Source organism: Argopecten irradians, chromosome 8 (assembly GCF_041381155.1).
Source record: "Argopecten irradians isolate NY chromosome 8, Ai_NY, whole genome shotgun sequence".
Lineage (NCBI taxonomy): Eukaryota > Metazoa > Mollusca > Bivalvia > Pectinida > Pectinidae > Argopecten > Argopecten irradians.
In genome coordinates, this window is record NC_091141.1 from 20083018 (window position 1) to 20099840 (window position 16823).

The 16823-nt window shown below is 33.7% G+C and overlaps 1 protein-coding gene across 1 annotated transcript; it reads left to right on the top strand.

Moving 5' to 3' along the window:
• The first annotated feature begins 8745 nt into the window (after positions 1–8745).
• On the top strand, positions 8746–14253 carry LOC138329782 (protein PIF-like). The gene is made up of 9 exons (XM_069277076.1): positions 8746–8920; positions 9033–9590; positions 9845–10201; positions 10726–10920; positions 11283–11645; positions 12293–12663; positions 13149–13236; positions 13566–13645; positions 13891–14253. The coding sequence occupies exons 1-9, from the start codon at positions 8746–8748 to the stop codon at positions 13930–13932; spliced, it is 2229 nt and encodes a 742-aa protein (XP_069133177.1). The 3' UTR covers positions 13933–14253.
• Positions 14254–16823: the final 2570 nt, after the last annotated feature.

Here is a 16823-nt window from a genome sequence, read left to right on the forward strand (position 1 = left end):
GGGATTTCCCGGTGATGTTAAAGATCGTAAGCGAGGCGTGATAAACATATTTATTCATGTGTATATGACACTGTGATTCTGAGTGTTACCTTAATTTACCATTGTCTACCGACGTAATTGCTTGCTGATTGGACAGTTCATCCATAACGTCAGTTACGTCAACCTACTAATACAGCTATTTATATCATACAAAAAATATATATTATATACACACAATATTTTTCAAGTTATTCGTTTTCATAAAATCCGTAAAATTGTTTTAAATACACTTTTAAAAAATATGTAAGTAATTACATAATTACTCGAAAATCTATAAAATATTATATAAAATCATTTAAATTAATTACATACCATGTCTAGAAAATGTTTCAAATTACACAACAATTATATCAATCATATGCATAATTACATATATTTACAAAAGGCACATAATTAGTAACGTTATCGGCATTTTTAATGCTTAGATATATCATCAATCCAAGTTAAACATTTACTAAAAAAGACAGTGCATGAAATTATTTTTACCTTAATATGCTACCTTTAAAGATGCTCCACCGCTGGCAAATGGTATTTTTTTATCACTATAAAAACAGGAGCAGACGATTTAGTATTTTTCTTCAGTTACAAAAATTACTTACTTTACACCATTACCACCATTGAAAAGTTTGAGCTTCTAATTTTACTTCAAGTTAAAAATATGAAAAATAATTAACTGCATCCCGAAAAAAACTGACACTATATCCTATATGGAATGAAGTACTGATTGCGCATGCACCAAAGGCGAAATAAATTATTTTATATTATTTTTTGTGTTAATTAGGCATATATATACACGATTAAACACCAATTATTGTTCCAATGATTAATATCATTTATGCTCTGTCGGCGGTGGAGCATCTTTAATGAAACAATAATCTGTGACAGGTTGGTGCAAAAACATATAACAAAGATTGTCATATGTAGGTGCCTAGGGGTTTTTCTCTACACTCCTACATTGTTAAAATTATATGTGCCATTGAACAATTTTCTAAGCTACCTATTGAAAACCATAATGTTTGATGAATTACCCATAACACTCTCAAAATAAAATCATTTTTTCATTGTTTTTATACCAAACCCGACTCTCTTACTGGCCGATACTTTTTTCATACTTCTTTGGCGCGTAAATTCAAGGAAATCAAGACGTCACAATCGAGATATCGATGTTGCGTATTGATTTTGAAAAATAATCCATTGAAAAATCATTGGAATCGGACGTTTAAACACATTTTGTTTAAGCAAGTAATCTGAAAAATTAATTGTAAGCATTGATGTTACTTTTTTATAATTTCATTGGGTAATGAAAAACAAATTTGTTTGCAAAATAAATCTCATCTTTCATACCCCCATGAAGTTTTTAAAAAAATGCTTAAGTAAAATGAATTTTATTATCTGTCAGTACATTTTGTCACACTAAAACCTATGCATTTGTATGATCATTTTCAAAATGTTGATAGGGTTATGTGGTAACTCTTCTTGGTTCGTTAGTATGAAAATTACGGCGGATATAATTTAAAATGCATTGCACATAAGGATAACTTTGGTATGTTATAAAAGTTTTAATTAATTTTCAGATGGTTTAGAAATAATCAATATATTCGTTGATATTTATCAATAACAGAAAAACATAAATTGCTCATTTTCATGTTTTCAACAAAATCTATAAAATCGCTCATATCAGAGTAGGATTTTTTTCAAATTTAAACCAGATATTCGTTTAATTCATATAACGTCCTATTAACAGCTAGGGTCAAGTAAGAACGATCTGCCATGTATGTGGTGTGTTGTGTTCATGAAGTTCGTGAGGCCTGTTTTGGAAGACTGCAATATATTCGTGTTATATCTTCTTGTATAGTGGAACCCTTGCCGCCGAAGACACCAATCAACGCATCTCATCCGGTTACATTATATTGCCAGCGGGCGAACCGGTCACCCAACTCCCTTAATTCTGAGCGCTAATGAGGAGCAGAAACTACCACTCTCAAGAGAGACGACGGACAAAGTTAGTTAGGCACTGTGGGAATACATCTAGTACAGCCGAAGTGGACTACTATGTTCCATGAAATATCACGCAATATCTATATGTATAGAAACCATGTGAGCGGGTTGTCAAAAATGACAAATATAGAGTTTTATGAAAAAAATGTTAAAATTAGAGATGGCCGCGTTTCCTTTTTTGGTTAAAACAAAGTTTCAACTAGGAATCATGCGGAAAACATTGTAAACAAAATAACGTGTAGTTTGCGATGGTGATTCGATTAAGGAGTTATACAAGAAAAGTGAAAACATTGATACATTGATTATTTGCCTTATTGAAATTGGACTATTCAGTTTGTCAGGTAAATATTGTACAAAATGTAAAAAGGGTGTGTTTTATTTGAGAAATAATATTACGTTTTCAAATGACTTACATTGTTTGAAATGTAGTAACAAAAATGTCAAAAAGGTCAGTGATTGAAATCGATTCCACATTAGTAATCTGACATCGGAGAAATGTTTACTGATCACATCTTTTGGTGTACCAATGAAGTGAAATATATGTAAAAAAGATCTTGAGATACCAAACCAGATTATTGTAGACATTGTAATGAAGAGACAGGGACAAGTGAACATATGTTTTGGAATTGCCTAAAAGATAAAATGTGTGATAATATTACACAGTTGGTTTTTGATACGTTACATACAACAATTAATTTAGACATATATATCGTATTTGGTTTTGCAGATGTAGAAATAAAAGAAAACTTTATTCCAATCAACTTCAATATACTCTACTCAAAACGATAAACATTTGATGATTTTTACATAGTCTGATTTATATGCTGATTTGTTATTCCAGTACAGTTGTTAAATTTCAATTTGTTTATTAATCCGTTAATTATAAATAGGCTATGAAAGATTGAGTGAAAGTGGTATTTTTTGTAATCGATATCTATGTTTATGCGATGAAAGTGACGAGTCATTTATAACATGTACACTGTATGTAAGTGGTGTGGTGAATGAGAGCCCTCCTGTGTGGGGAAATTTGTTTATAATGTTGAAGGCTGCCCCCTTGGCCCCAACCTTGGCATCCTTCAGATTTATAACATATCTGGGCCCAGTTTCATGAATATTCCTTAATATAAGGAACTCCTTAACTTTAAATTTTCCAAAGGAAAGCATACAGAGTTTTAAAAATGCTCCATAACTTAAACTTTTTCCCTTAACCTTTGCAATGTTTTTCTATGACGAAATTTAAGTTAAGGGATGTTCATGAAACTGGCCCCTGGGGAAAACAATATTGGAAAAAAATATTGTAGACTATTTCATCTTTAATTGTAAAGTGTGCACTGTGATTTTTAGAAAAATAATAGTAAAAAGTAGGAGGATTTAGAAAAGATAGGGAACGGAAAGTGGGTGGAGATGGGGTGTTTGGGAGGTTTGAAAGGGAATCAAAACGTTGTTTTTCAAATGTGTACAAAAGACACCAATCTAAAGATAATAAAAGAACACATTTTAACGGGCAAGACAATAATTAGTGATTGCTGGAAATATCATAAATGTCTGCCATCAAAAAGTTTTAACCACCTCACAGTAAATCACAGTTTTACTGTTTCGCTTAATGACAGCGCTTTTTGTCAATGCTCTCCTGGAACTCTCAATTGTGTCCTGCAGGTAGGGCGTTATACTTATTGCATGACCATAAAAGGCGACTAAATTTAGGATCTTATCTTTTATCTTCTTCCTAAGTCTCCCTAAACACCGCCTCACATTTGGCCTTCTGCTGAGCGCTCGTCCTTCTTAGAAGGGCTCTGGGTTCTGGCCCCTGGCCGAGACACACCAAAGTCTTTAAAAGTGGTAGTTTCTGACCCTGCTTAGCGCTCAGCATTAATGGACTGGTTCGCCCGTTGTCAGTATAATTGAATAGACCCCGATGTGTCTCGGCCAGGGCACAAAGCGGTTAACTGAAGGTCAAAAAAGAGGTGGAGTCAAGGAATAAAATATTTTGCATGAAGATACATTAGGGTCAGCTGCATATTGTATGCTATTAAGAATATCCGAAATGTTTTTCTGAGCTCATGGTAATTTAATATGTCAAAGGTCAAAGTCCTAATTAATTAAATATTAGAATAGAAATAACATTTTTGCAGGTTTTGGCTGTAAATATTTGGTTTGTGAAGTTCATTTAAGAACAATGATGAAAAATTCAATAAGAAGGTCACAGTGACCTAGTTTAGCATTTATTCTATTTTAGCGTTAAAAACTTTAATATTTTTGCTGAAAACTAAGACTTGATTACATCTTAGGGTCACATTGGCTAGGTCACGTGCATAAATTAGTTCATATTCAATGAATGGTGTCATCCGTCCACTAAGAATATGTTGTTTTCCTATGTTTAAAGCAGGGTTTTAAATTACTTAAACTTGTTTTATGAACTTAATTTCAAGCAACGCCTTCACGGAGGTAGAATGTTAGAATTATGCCTTCTGCCCCACTGCATGATTGTAAAAGGAGAATCTTAATTTCGCGGTTATTAAGATGAAAATATTGTAATTTTTCAACCATTTCAAAGCTTTAAAGTAATATTTAGCACTTGATTTGTATTTTGTCACTATTTGTTTATAGAGTTATTACATACTAAGGTCACATTTACTGGGTCACGTGTATAAATTATATCACATTCAATGAATGTTTTTGTCAGTCAACAAAGTATCCTCTCGATTTTCCATGTTTAAAGCAAGTGTTTAAGCTATTTAACTTTGTTGTAAGAGAAAATATTAAACAACATTGTAAGTATGATCTTAGAATTGTACCTGCTGCGTCATTGCATGATCGAAAAAGACGACTAAATCTGAGATCTCAATAAAGGTTCCATACTTTTACGATCATGCAATGGAGCAGCAGGTACAATTCTAAAAACCGCTTGCAATGCAGGTGTTGCTTGAGATTATCTCATAAAACAAATTTAAATACTTGCTTTATATATAGAAAATCCATCCAGAAGATGTGTAATTGACAGAATGTAACTTTAATACCTAATTAATCCTCGTCACCCAGCTCATGTGACCCTATTCTGCCATTATCCTAACCAGATCATAACAGAACCTAAATTAAGCTGCTCAATATCTTTAACGTCACTCTAAATACAGTCGCCTTCACAATCATGCAGTTGGGGCAGCAGGCATAATACTAACACCCTACCTCCGTAAAGGCGTTTGTTTGAAATTAAGCTTATAAAAAAAGTTTACAGTAATTTAAAATCCTGCCTTTAAACATTGGAAAACAAGCATATGCTTAGTGGACAGATGTTAACCATTCATTGAATGTGAACTAATTTATGCACGTGACCTAGCCAATGTGACCCTGATGCAGGCATCTTACGATGTCATGCCAAGATACTTATACAGTACTTAACATCAAAAGCTATCAAATTTCTAAAAATCCTAGTTGATTAAATAGAATAAATGCTTAACTTAGTCACTGTGCCCTACTTTTTGATTTTTTCATCATTTTTCTGAACTGAACTTCCCAAACTCAATAATTACAGGCAAAACCTACAATAAATGAAGACTTAAACAATAAAAATGTTAATTTTCACACTTTGACATTTGACCTCTGAAAATACCATGAAGGCAGAAAAAATCGCATATTCTGAATAGCATACAATATGCAGCTGACCAAAATGTATCTTCATGCAAGATATTTTGCTTATCACATAGTGGCCGTAAAACGGTCCAAAGTGATACTCTTCCTTTAGTTGCATTTACAATCATTATAAAGCCCTTCCAGGGCTAATTAACATATTTTATCGCTAATTTGTGCTCTTATGTATTCATCGTGGATATCAAATAAGTAAATTGTGTTCTAGTAAATATTCCTCTCTGAACGTACTGCAATTCAGTAATAAACATGTAAATAACAAAAGTAAGATAGCATTGATCTGCTGCAAGAGAAATTACTTTCAGTTGACGTATACGAAATAAAGGGGAATAACTCTTACGCTTAGCAATAGTATAGATGCGAATCACCATAACGAATTACCGTTATTTCTGAAATACAAAAAGTAGTTATTTATCTTTTTCATGCGCAAGTCTTAATCATCAGAACACCCTTGAATATGGAAAAAGAAAATTATAATCAATTATTCGTTATTATCATAAAATGACGTTTTATCTTATGCATTTGAACAATAAATCTCTATTGCAAATATATAAATACGTTTTGTTACAAATGCACGCACAAACCGATGTAAGGTAGAAAACGTAAAAGCATAAGTGAAAGCTTCATGAAAGCGGAAACGCTTACCACAAAGTCAAAGTAATTAAACCATATAATAATTAAATCGTTATAACGCTTTGTGAATACACCGTTAACCGACATAGCTTCCCACATCAATCTACACACAACAGGTATCCTTAGCAGCTATAGGTGGGAGATAAGCAATAACTACATCATATACTGTGTCATAAAATAAAATTGAATTGCAAATCATTATAATAACGTAATTATTTTAGAATATATCTCCATCTACATCAATAAAATAAGACATAAAATGTTAATATGAAATTCTTTCTATAAATAAAATTTCGTCTAGTTACGACCCCCGCACATTTACTGCAATTGGTGTACCAATGTATACATATGATTACATCAATTTAGTATTCAACCATTTCCACGACTACTTACAGTGCTGTTATCACGAATTTAAGTATGCGGAAATGTTTATATTAATTTTTTTTATATTTAGTATCCATATTCAGATTTGAATATTGTTATATTACACGCATCATAATGCCAAATTCAAGGAGAAGAAAATGATGTCGTAAGATTGGTACAAGGGATCATTTTCTAGGACAGACAGGGCGATGTAATTATACATTATCTTATATTCTATTCTTCCTAGTTGACTAAGGGCGTACAGAACAGTGATCGAACGCGCCGTTTGCTCGGATTTCCGTGGGCTAATTAGTGTTTTTGGAGCATGAAAACACTTGTGTAACTATGATTATGAAGAATGACGATCGTTATGTTATCCGCCTAACGATATAATGAATTTGTACTTTAAAGTCAGGATAGTTCTAGTATAAAGTCGATAATTGGCGTGTTTGCCGAAAAAGGACGTAGTTGAATTTGCCAAATGCTTGATACCGGGTGAAAATTCAAGTATGAGTTCCTTGACCAGATATTTATATATTTCATGATTTCCATGAAAACTGTAGTCAAATCTTTTAATTTTGCCTGACTATAACATTACATATATAACACGTTTAGTGTTGATATCGTACTGAATAAAATGAGATTCCAAATAATCGAGTGATTGACTTTCTCAAACCTGAACATTTTAATTATGGATTGCCAAGAGAGTCGATGAAGCGGAATTTTCCAAAAATGTTTTTCAAATATCATATCCAGGCAAAATGACAGCTATTTGTGCCATTTCTTAGCTTTGTAGTCAGAAATATCGGTGGCATGGTGACAATATTTTCCTGGTCAAATTACCCATGAATGCTTTATTAACCAGTCTACTAGCAGGCAAATTTTAAGGATGCTCCACCGCTGACAAAAATGGTATTTTTTCACTTTCAAAGACGATTTCGTATTTTATTACCAACATTGAAAAGTTTGAGCTTCTTATTTTACTTCAAGTTAAAAATATTAAATAAAAAAATTGCATCCCGAAAAAATACCATGGCACTATATCCTATATGGAATGAGGTACTAATTTCACATGCACTAGAGGCAATTTTTTTACTTTTTCACTGCATTCCCATTATGTAACCTTACCAAGCACAGTTGGCAGTCATATAGACAATAAACTTCAAGCTCTTATTAAGACGTCATTATTATTGTGTCATCACAATTGTCGTGCCAGCGATCACGGAAGACGGCTGTTTCAAATGGGTGTTCCATCTATGACGATAACGAATGATTAATTCATTATAGATGCAAAATTCCTTGGGATTTCATCACAGAATTGTAACTAAATGTAAATGAACGTTATGAATGCAAACTGAACAGAGGCAAATTCAACATGAAGCGAAGCGCTATCGCGCTTCATGGAATTTGACTATGTCCAGTTTGCATTGATATTGGCTATGAATGCCAACTGAAAGACGTTCAATGCTTAAATAAATCATTTTATGTTATGTTTTGTGTTAACTAGATGTATACATGCACGATTAAACACTAATTATTTTTCAAATGATAAACATCATTTTTGCTCTGTCGGCGGTGGAGCATCTTTAAAGAAAATTAAATGAGGGAAATACCATGTGTTGCTTAGAAAATAAAGAAAAATATCTTCTAATGGTCTTCAAATTTACACCATTAAAATGAAGTTGAAACGAGATGTAATCAGTCTGTATTGTTATTGACGCGCACGTCATGACCTTTCCCCATCACTTCTATGAGCTTTCGAAAGTCGATGACAGTTAATGTACCTAGACAAAACCTGCGGCCAACAATTGTGGATGAATGTAATATAAATCAAAAATCGTTAAGAAAGGTGTTGATCTTATCGATAATATAGACAGTTAAAGATAATCCTTTATCATCTCAGTAGTATATAGACAATGCCACAAATTGTATCAATAGCCCAAAGTAATCTATCTCGCCTTTGTACCCGTGTCCTAATCATAGGAGCTTATCAGTATTCATGGATGCACATGCATTTCCAGCGCCTGCGGAAGGGACACCTGGAGATGCTATATACGATGATGGATGAAGATGGAACCAAGGAAGTGCATCAGCTTGCCTCTCATCGGTGATTCAAAAGGCGAACACATGTACTCCATCGACAATAGGTCTGCTTCTGGAACGAGTGCAAACATCATGGGGACCACAGCCGGTCTGCTGGCGTTTGTTTTTCTGTCGTTGCAAATGATTGTCATCGCCGACCATTGTAAGTTGACCTTTTATATTGTATTGGTAGGATCTTTTACTATGGGTAGGTCGCGTCTTCTTTCTGCTATTTATTATGGCAATACATATATACCAATGATGTCTTATTGCAGCCCAATGTCGACGACTACTCGATTTCATCTGTGTAGTTGACGGGTCAGACAGTGTCAACGAAGAGGACTATCAGACGTTACGAGAGGTCGTTGAGGAACTTTTGGATGTATTCGAGATATCTCCTGGAGAGGTCCGTATGGGAGTTGTCGTATACAGTACATCTATCCATACTGTTCAGAGTCTTACGTCTGATAGAAATAAACTTAAAACGGTAATACGCAATCTACCACATCCTCAAGACGGAACCAACACAGCCATGGGCATTAAAGTAATGCACGATCTATTTTCGTCCGACCAACTGAGGAAAGATCGTCCTGACATTCCTGCTGTTGGCATGGTTCTCACGGATGGACGCTCCAAGGATATGGGCAAAACATTAGGACAAGCAAACCAGGCCAAGAATGATGGCGTAGAGATGTTTGCAGTAGGAATATCAGACCTAATTAATATCACAGAAATTAATGGAATAGCTTCTCGTCCTCAAAATGTACTGACAGTTAAATCATTTAAACAGCTAAAGGACTCCATCGACAGTCTTGTGAAGATGGTCTGTCCGAGTAAGTAAAACCAAACTTAGTAATGGTAGTACTTTTTTGATGCTCAATTGATTGTAATCTTTTTGCAATATAGCTAGTTTTAGTATTTCCATTTAACTTATTTATGACATAACATTCTTCAAGATAGATGGTATTACGTAAATCTTGGGACTTAGTCCTTAAAGTCTCGATTAAATCAACGCTTTAAATTGCTTATAAGATGGTTTTAAAAGCAATTTGTTACCCTCATTTTGTCTTTTTTTTTGTTTGATAAGCTACTACAACCAGTACAACAACAACCACAACTACTACCACTCCAACAACTACAACCACTCCAACAACTACAACCACTCCAACTACAACTCCGACTACACCAACAACAACTACAACTACTACCACTCCAACAACTACAACCACTCCGACTACTACAACCACTCCAACAACTACAACCACTCCAACTACAACTACGACTACAACCACCACAACTACAACAACAAAGCCCACCACCACAACAGCGCAACCAACATTTGTAAAATCAGCGTTCAGAAAAAAGCTGAAAATGGTGAGCTTACGAAGACTGACTATCAAGCACAGGAAAGAACAAACAATCAAAGCAACACAATGGATAAAAGGTAAGTAGTAGCTATTGACAATTATACCATTAGTTTTGTTAAAAAAATTAATATACAACGAAAATATTTGGCGAAAAAAGACCAGTATGTTTAAAAATCAACCAGACTTAGTTACAGAGAATTTTACATTGAATAAAGACCATCAGGTTTACTATCTTTCGTGTTTCATAATTTACTTCAGCTCTATTTCAGATTCCTAACACTGATTCCGATCTATCAAATACCCTCAAAACAACATCAAGAATAACTGCTTTGCTGGTATTTTAGGATTATTGATTTGTAATCTGATTCATAAATTTTTATTATTTTTGGATTCCTTAATATTGTAAGTGTACTTAAGTTACAGCAACCACTACATCTCATTATGTAAATGTCTATAGAATGACATCATGGACTTTATCGCTTAATTTGAATGAGAGCAATGGCGTGAGAATGAAAGGCACTAAATGCCACTAATACCAGTACACTTACAGTACTTTTCACTGGACAAGTAATGTAACTCAATTTTAAATTTAATAAAACAGGTCCTTGTGACGACTGCAGTTTGATGAACGGTGTCGGCTATAACCCACACCCCAAAATCTGTAGTCAATTTACTCAGTGTTATTTCGGGCCAAATGGGAACATGAGAGCATCACATAGAGAATGTCCTTTTGGATTCTTCTTTGACACCAATGTATTGGGCTGTCGTCTGTCGTATGAGTCTCACTGCGATAACGGTTTGTACAGCAGTTGTTGTAATGTTTTGAGTGATAAGTAAATGATGTCCCATGCATGTTATTCGTGTACTACGCATATTTTGAACGAAAAAGTCAAAAATGCTGTTAAATTAGGGAAAAAATAAGTAAAACATCTTGCCGTGCTACGACGATTTTCAAATAAGTTGAAATTAAATTGTGTCTAGTCATATTCGACTGATATAAGAAAAGCGTATTTAAAAGATAATCACATTTGATGGTGTTATAAATGCTAACATAATTTAAATAATATTCGACCATCGTAAATAATATGTGCCTAAATACTGAGTATCAGTATGATATCATGCATTTCATTGATATTACACATATTCTTTGTATTGTAGATAAATGTATGCGAAATCCGTATCTGCAGACATACGCATATAAAGGTATACAAAATTGTAGAGCTTACTGGCGATGCAAGAATGGCCGCTCTGCTGCCAGGTGCTGTGCTAAAGGTTTCCGTTACAGGACCTGGAGAGGTAAACATAAATGTGTCAAAGATCCAGGCTGTCAGGATGAATGTCCGCCAACAATAGGAGCAGTATCAAAATGTGAAACACGAATGGTATTTGGAAATCCGAAGATCTATGAACAGTTCATTAAAGGGTGGAACATGTGGATACCACGCCCATGCGCACCAGGCAGTCATTACGATGCAGATAAGTGCGCATGTACAGGGCATACGACTCACCGGCCTAAAAAACGTAATTCATAAAATTATCTGTTGTAGTTACATACGTTTTAACTTAAGATTGAAATTGTAAGCCATAGAAATTATCTGTTGGAAGTGGTATAGACACATAGATATAGAAAAAGTAGTATATTAAACTAATACATAGTTTACAAGTCCTTGGATAGAAGACATTTGATCATTCTTACCAATAGCAAAATCACTACAATAACGTGTTTTAAGCTATGTAACGAGTAATAAGAAAAGTGAAAAGAAATAACGTGATTTTTTGTTTTGGTTTAGGTTATTATATTGACGTCCTATTTACAACCAGGGTAATTTAATGACGGTCTCTCATGTGTGCAATGTATTGCGGTGTATAATTGTATGTTTTCGGATGCTGCGGTATGTTAGTGTTGGGTCTTGTTATAGGCTAGAGAAACTCTTGACTATTTTATAGAGTTGTCTCACGGAAACATAGCGCCGAGGACACATAACAAACACAATTCACTCAGACACATTACACTATATGTAATATGGTGTCTCGGCCAGATGACAAAACCCAGAGCCTTTCTTCTCACGGACTACCGCTGACGTAAATTGATACAGGGCATAAATGACGAATTGTAAGACAGCAACTGTTGATTATTGTTGAAAAAAATTACTTTCCTGATTTCATAGGTGAGTGCAAGCCTGAAGTGTATCTCCCATTTACAAATGACATAAAGGACCACTCTGGATCGCATAGCTACGTTGAAAATCAAAACGTCACACTGTCAAATAAAGGATGCGCGTATTTCAATGGAAGATCGAAGCTTATCATCCCGAGATACTCCAACGCAGAATTCAAAAACATCGTTATCAAGATTCGTTTTAAAGTCGAGGAATCCAGAAAATCATTGAGCATGAGACGTAAGATGACGGCGTTGCTTAGCAACAGCGACTGTTGTAATGATGACGTATCATTTTTGATGATCCTTGGGAAATCATCTGTGCATTATATGGCCCTCTCGGAGAAAAAGGAGATGGCCACGTTCGTCCTTCCTGTCGGTGTAAGTCTTTCAATATTAACAAAGAATCTATATTCTTGTAATATTCCATTCGTTGATATAATTGAACTATGGTGCCCAGGAATTCATCAAAGTAACAAAGACTCTAAATGCACTATTTTATATGGGAGAGAAGTATTGACATATGTAAGTACAGATTCATTAGGATTTTTTCATCTTCCATGTCATGTTTTAAACGCATAGGATCCGTAACAACATTCAAATTAATTTTGATTTTGGTACGGGAAATATTTACGTTTCTCAATGTGTTTTATTACAGGACGTAATGTGAAAAGCATTCTCAATTAATGAGTCTGTTGCAATACGTCTTTCCTCCTTCAATAAATAGATCATGAATTCAAATATTTGGATTTGTATCTTACTTGATAAATATTTCAATTTTTCCTTGGGCCAAAATTTTCGTCGGATCAACTGACGAAGTCACTACCCCAGTTCAACGATCTGACATAACATGATTTATTTTGTAGGATGGATGGAACACCGCGTACTTCGTTCACGACACAGATTCTTTGTATGGTCGGTGTAATTCTAAGGAAGCATCCAAACCCCTAGGCGGTGTGTAATGAATTCACATTAAAATTATAAAATAACATTAGATATTTTACAAAATGTATCTACATGGGTTTAGTGATATGAAGAAATAACTACGTTGGATTGATAAATGAATAAAGAAGTTCAGTATAATTAAACTGACACGCAATAAAAGTGCGTATTCGCCAGCATATTAAGATATATAAATTTGAATAATTCCCCCACAATCCAAACTATCGTAACACTTACTACAAATGAAGCATCTACAGTTATTTTTTATATCATATATGACATGAAATACAAATTGGCCAGATATGAGAAATAAAGTAAATATTAATATTTCTCTATTACAGGTCCCATAAAGAGGACACATACAGGAATACATATTGGATACGGCCGAGGATTTCGCAGTTTTAAAGGCTATATTGACGAGGTATTTTCTGATCTACATGTACATTGAAACAAGCAATAATCGAATTATGTTTAAAAAATAGTTGGCAATGTCTGGTTTTATTTGTAGAATAACTAATACATATTGTGGAGGGATTGTGGAACACTGAATAATCGTTATACAAAGTGCCAAATGCAGGCATGTTCTAGAACAAGATTTATAAGAAATGTTTAACGAAAATTAATTGACTAAATGATAATGTCTCACCTTTAAAATCTTTTTTTCAGATCAAGATATTCAGATGCATACCAGATCTTGACGAGGTTTAAAAACGTTACTGTAAATGCAGAAATAATGAAACCGCTTTTTTAAAACTATATCCATTATGTACAACTAATATCGACAGACAAAGAAACTTAACTCAGATACTCAGACTCATCATTACTCGTTAAGTAATGGTCACCTGAACAAGACAACAATACTGATCAGATGTGTCACAAGAAAGAGTGCATTGTGTGCTATCACTGACCCCTTCACGTGACTTTCTGTTTTTTGCTTCCGCTCAGAGAGCTTTATTTATCCAAAGGAACTGTAACAGTATAAACAACTAATGGGACGTTGAATGGGTAATGGCACTTTTTTAACTAAGATAGTTGAATAAAGATCTTATTCTAGCAATAACTCAGTTATGTTTTGTTTTTTATTTAATTATCTGTTAATGAACGCTCACGGAATTAAATATCCTTACTCATTTGTCGACCAGAAATGCCACACAAGCTTCACCGCAAAACTGTTCTTACCACAGATGAATTAGCATGACTCTGAATTTAAATCAGCGAAAAAGTTTTAGACACGGAACCCCGATGCAGTGTACTCCACTATTGAATCCAGAAAATCAGTCCTGAATGTCTGATGTATATAGATATGAGTATGGATATGGTTCAGAATGGAAGTTCCATTTTTGCTGTGTTCGCATTCTCATTGAAATCCACGACTTTGAAACACCAGCGATTTTCATTAATGCAACTCAGTTTCGTATGAAATATATCTAAATAATGCAGTAAGGGAGGAAACCCATGGTGTTTTGATGTAGACAGATACCCCAATCTTGCTAATTATTTGAATTAAATATAATAACGCTTGCTGTTTGAAATTATGATGAATTATGCCATTGGTTACAAAACTAAAATCATTACTAATCCCATAACTCCTATTTTATCTACCGTATATATTTATTTTAAGATTAAATGCCAAATATATTGACATCTAGCTTATATTTAAACTAAAAATATAAATTGAATATATCTTGAAACATCGCAGTATGAATTTCTTGAAAATTTATTTTATTCAACACAAATATTTATAAAATCGTTGATTTGTTTATTTGTTTACAATTAACGGCCAAGGGCAGCTAGGGCCATATATGGAAAAAAAACTTTAAGATTAAAACACAATGTAAAATGCATTGAGGTAATAAGTAGTTCGTTCGGAAATTTGAAATGTTTTGTAAAAATAGGTTTTTAAAACGACATAAATGATGAATGGGAAAAGCGCTGAAATGAACCGTCAAATTAAAATAATTTACAAAGTATGTGAAATACGCTGATTTTATTTCGATTGGTTTGGTTAGGTTTAAGGATTTCAAAATGGCTGCATCGCTGAGGATTTTTTTTCTATCAAAAACAGAAGTGACGAATAAGGATTTTTCTCAGCTACAAAATGTATTTACACCATTGCAAGGTTTCAGGTTGTTATTTTACTTCAAAATAAAAATACTGAAAATAATTAATGACCTCCCGAAAAAGTCTATGCACTATGCTCTATACAGAATGAATCACTGATTGCCAATCCATTAAAAGGAAAATATATTATTGAATATTATGCTTGTATCAATTACACTTAAATAAGTAACCACCAACTAGAACTGTCGCCAGAGTGGATGACTAATTTTCCCGCTGCACAAATTTAGTAATAACTTCATTAATAGGGGAAATTGTAGAACCCTATACAGTTTACTCAACTTCTCGTTATGTCAGGATTCTTCGTGCCAAATTATATATTATATATCATACAGTTTAGGAGGAGTTCACTGGACAAATTTGTGTCTACAGACAGACTGACAATCTGATTATAGTATACCTCCCCCCTTAACTTAGTTGAGGGGTATAATAATTGTTGATGAAAAGATAGGTACCATTATGATCTGTCGGCGTTGGGGTATCTTTATCAGCTAGGGTCATTTTAGCTATATTATTATATGGTACATTAAGGCAATTATCTTATTTATCAAGAGGAATGACGCCTGGTAAATGGTACAATCATTTTGTTGTTTCCATAGTTGCAACTTCATTTGCATCTTAATGTGTAACTTTTAACACAATAGAGTTAAATTATAATGCCACATAAATACATTTTAAAACCTATATTATTTCAACAATCACGATCAGATAAAATGCTTGTTTTCAAGTGTTGAATCGTTTTCTTATCTAAAGTTATTTCCCTTGGATTGTGAAACTAACACCACCAGTAATGTTCGTCTCTAACTGATGAGCATCCACACTTGTAGTACTTTGAAGACGTTCTGGTGGCATAAGGGAGTGCTTACTTACCTAAGCAATGCATGTGTTTCAATATAGTAACATATTTGTAACCTAGTACAGTCATTTGACCTTTTATTTTATTTATTTTATTGGACAACACATCTATAGATTCCAATAAAGTTCACATCTGTCAGTGTGATGTATGGACTTAACCACCAACGCTTAGGTAACGATCAACAATGTCGTCATATACTTCTAATCACACAAGGATATGTCTGTCATCTTATAGTCATATCTGTATGTGTGCAAAAAGGTTTGCACTGGGGAATCCACTTTACTCTAACTTCGTTATGTGTGATAAAATGAAAAATTTGAAGGAAGTTGGTTTTTTCTGATTGCACCTTTTAACTATTTTAAAGTTTTCTGGTTATATATTTAGCAGAGATTTATTTAAATCCCTGATATCAGTAGAGTGAGAATGTCAACTACGAAGAATTCAATACAAAGTATATCTAGAAAACAATAATTATTAACGGTCAAGAAATCAATAAGTTTCAATATACGATGGGTTTGTAAGTCAAAAGGCATTCTCTGGTTTAATTAAGTACGTAATGTATTGATATCCATACAATATCCTCTTGGTTGTAATAACTACAGAACAAATAAAATGTATATAAATA

Coding starts and splice junctions, on each gene's coding strand:
- LOC138329782 (XM_069277076.1), top strand. CDS start 8,746: ATGGAACCAAGGAAGTGCATCAGCTTGCCTCTCATCGGTGATTCAAAA. Junction 9,591..9,844: donor TGTGAAGATGGTCTGTCCGA/GTAAGTAAAACC, acceptor TTGTTTGATAAG/CTACTACAACCAGTACAACA. Junction 11,646..12,292: donor GACTCACCGGCCTAAAAAAC/GTAATTCATAAA, acceptor CTGATTTCATAG/GTGAGTGCAAGCCTGAAGTG.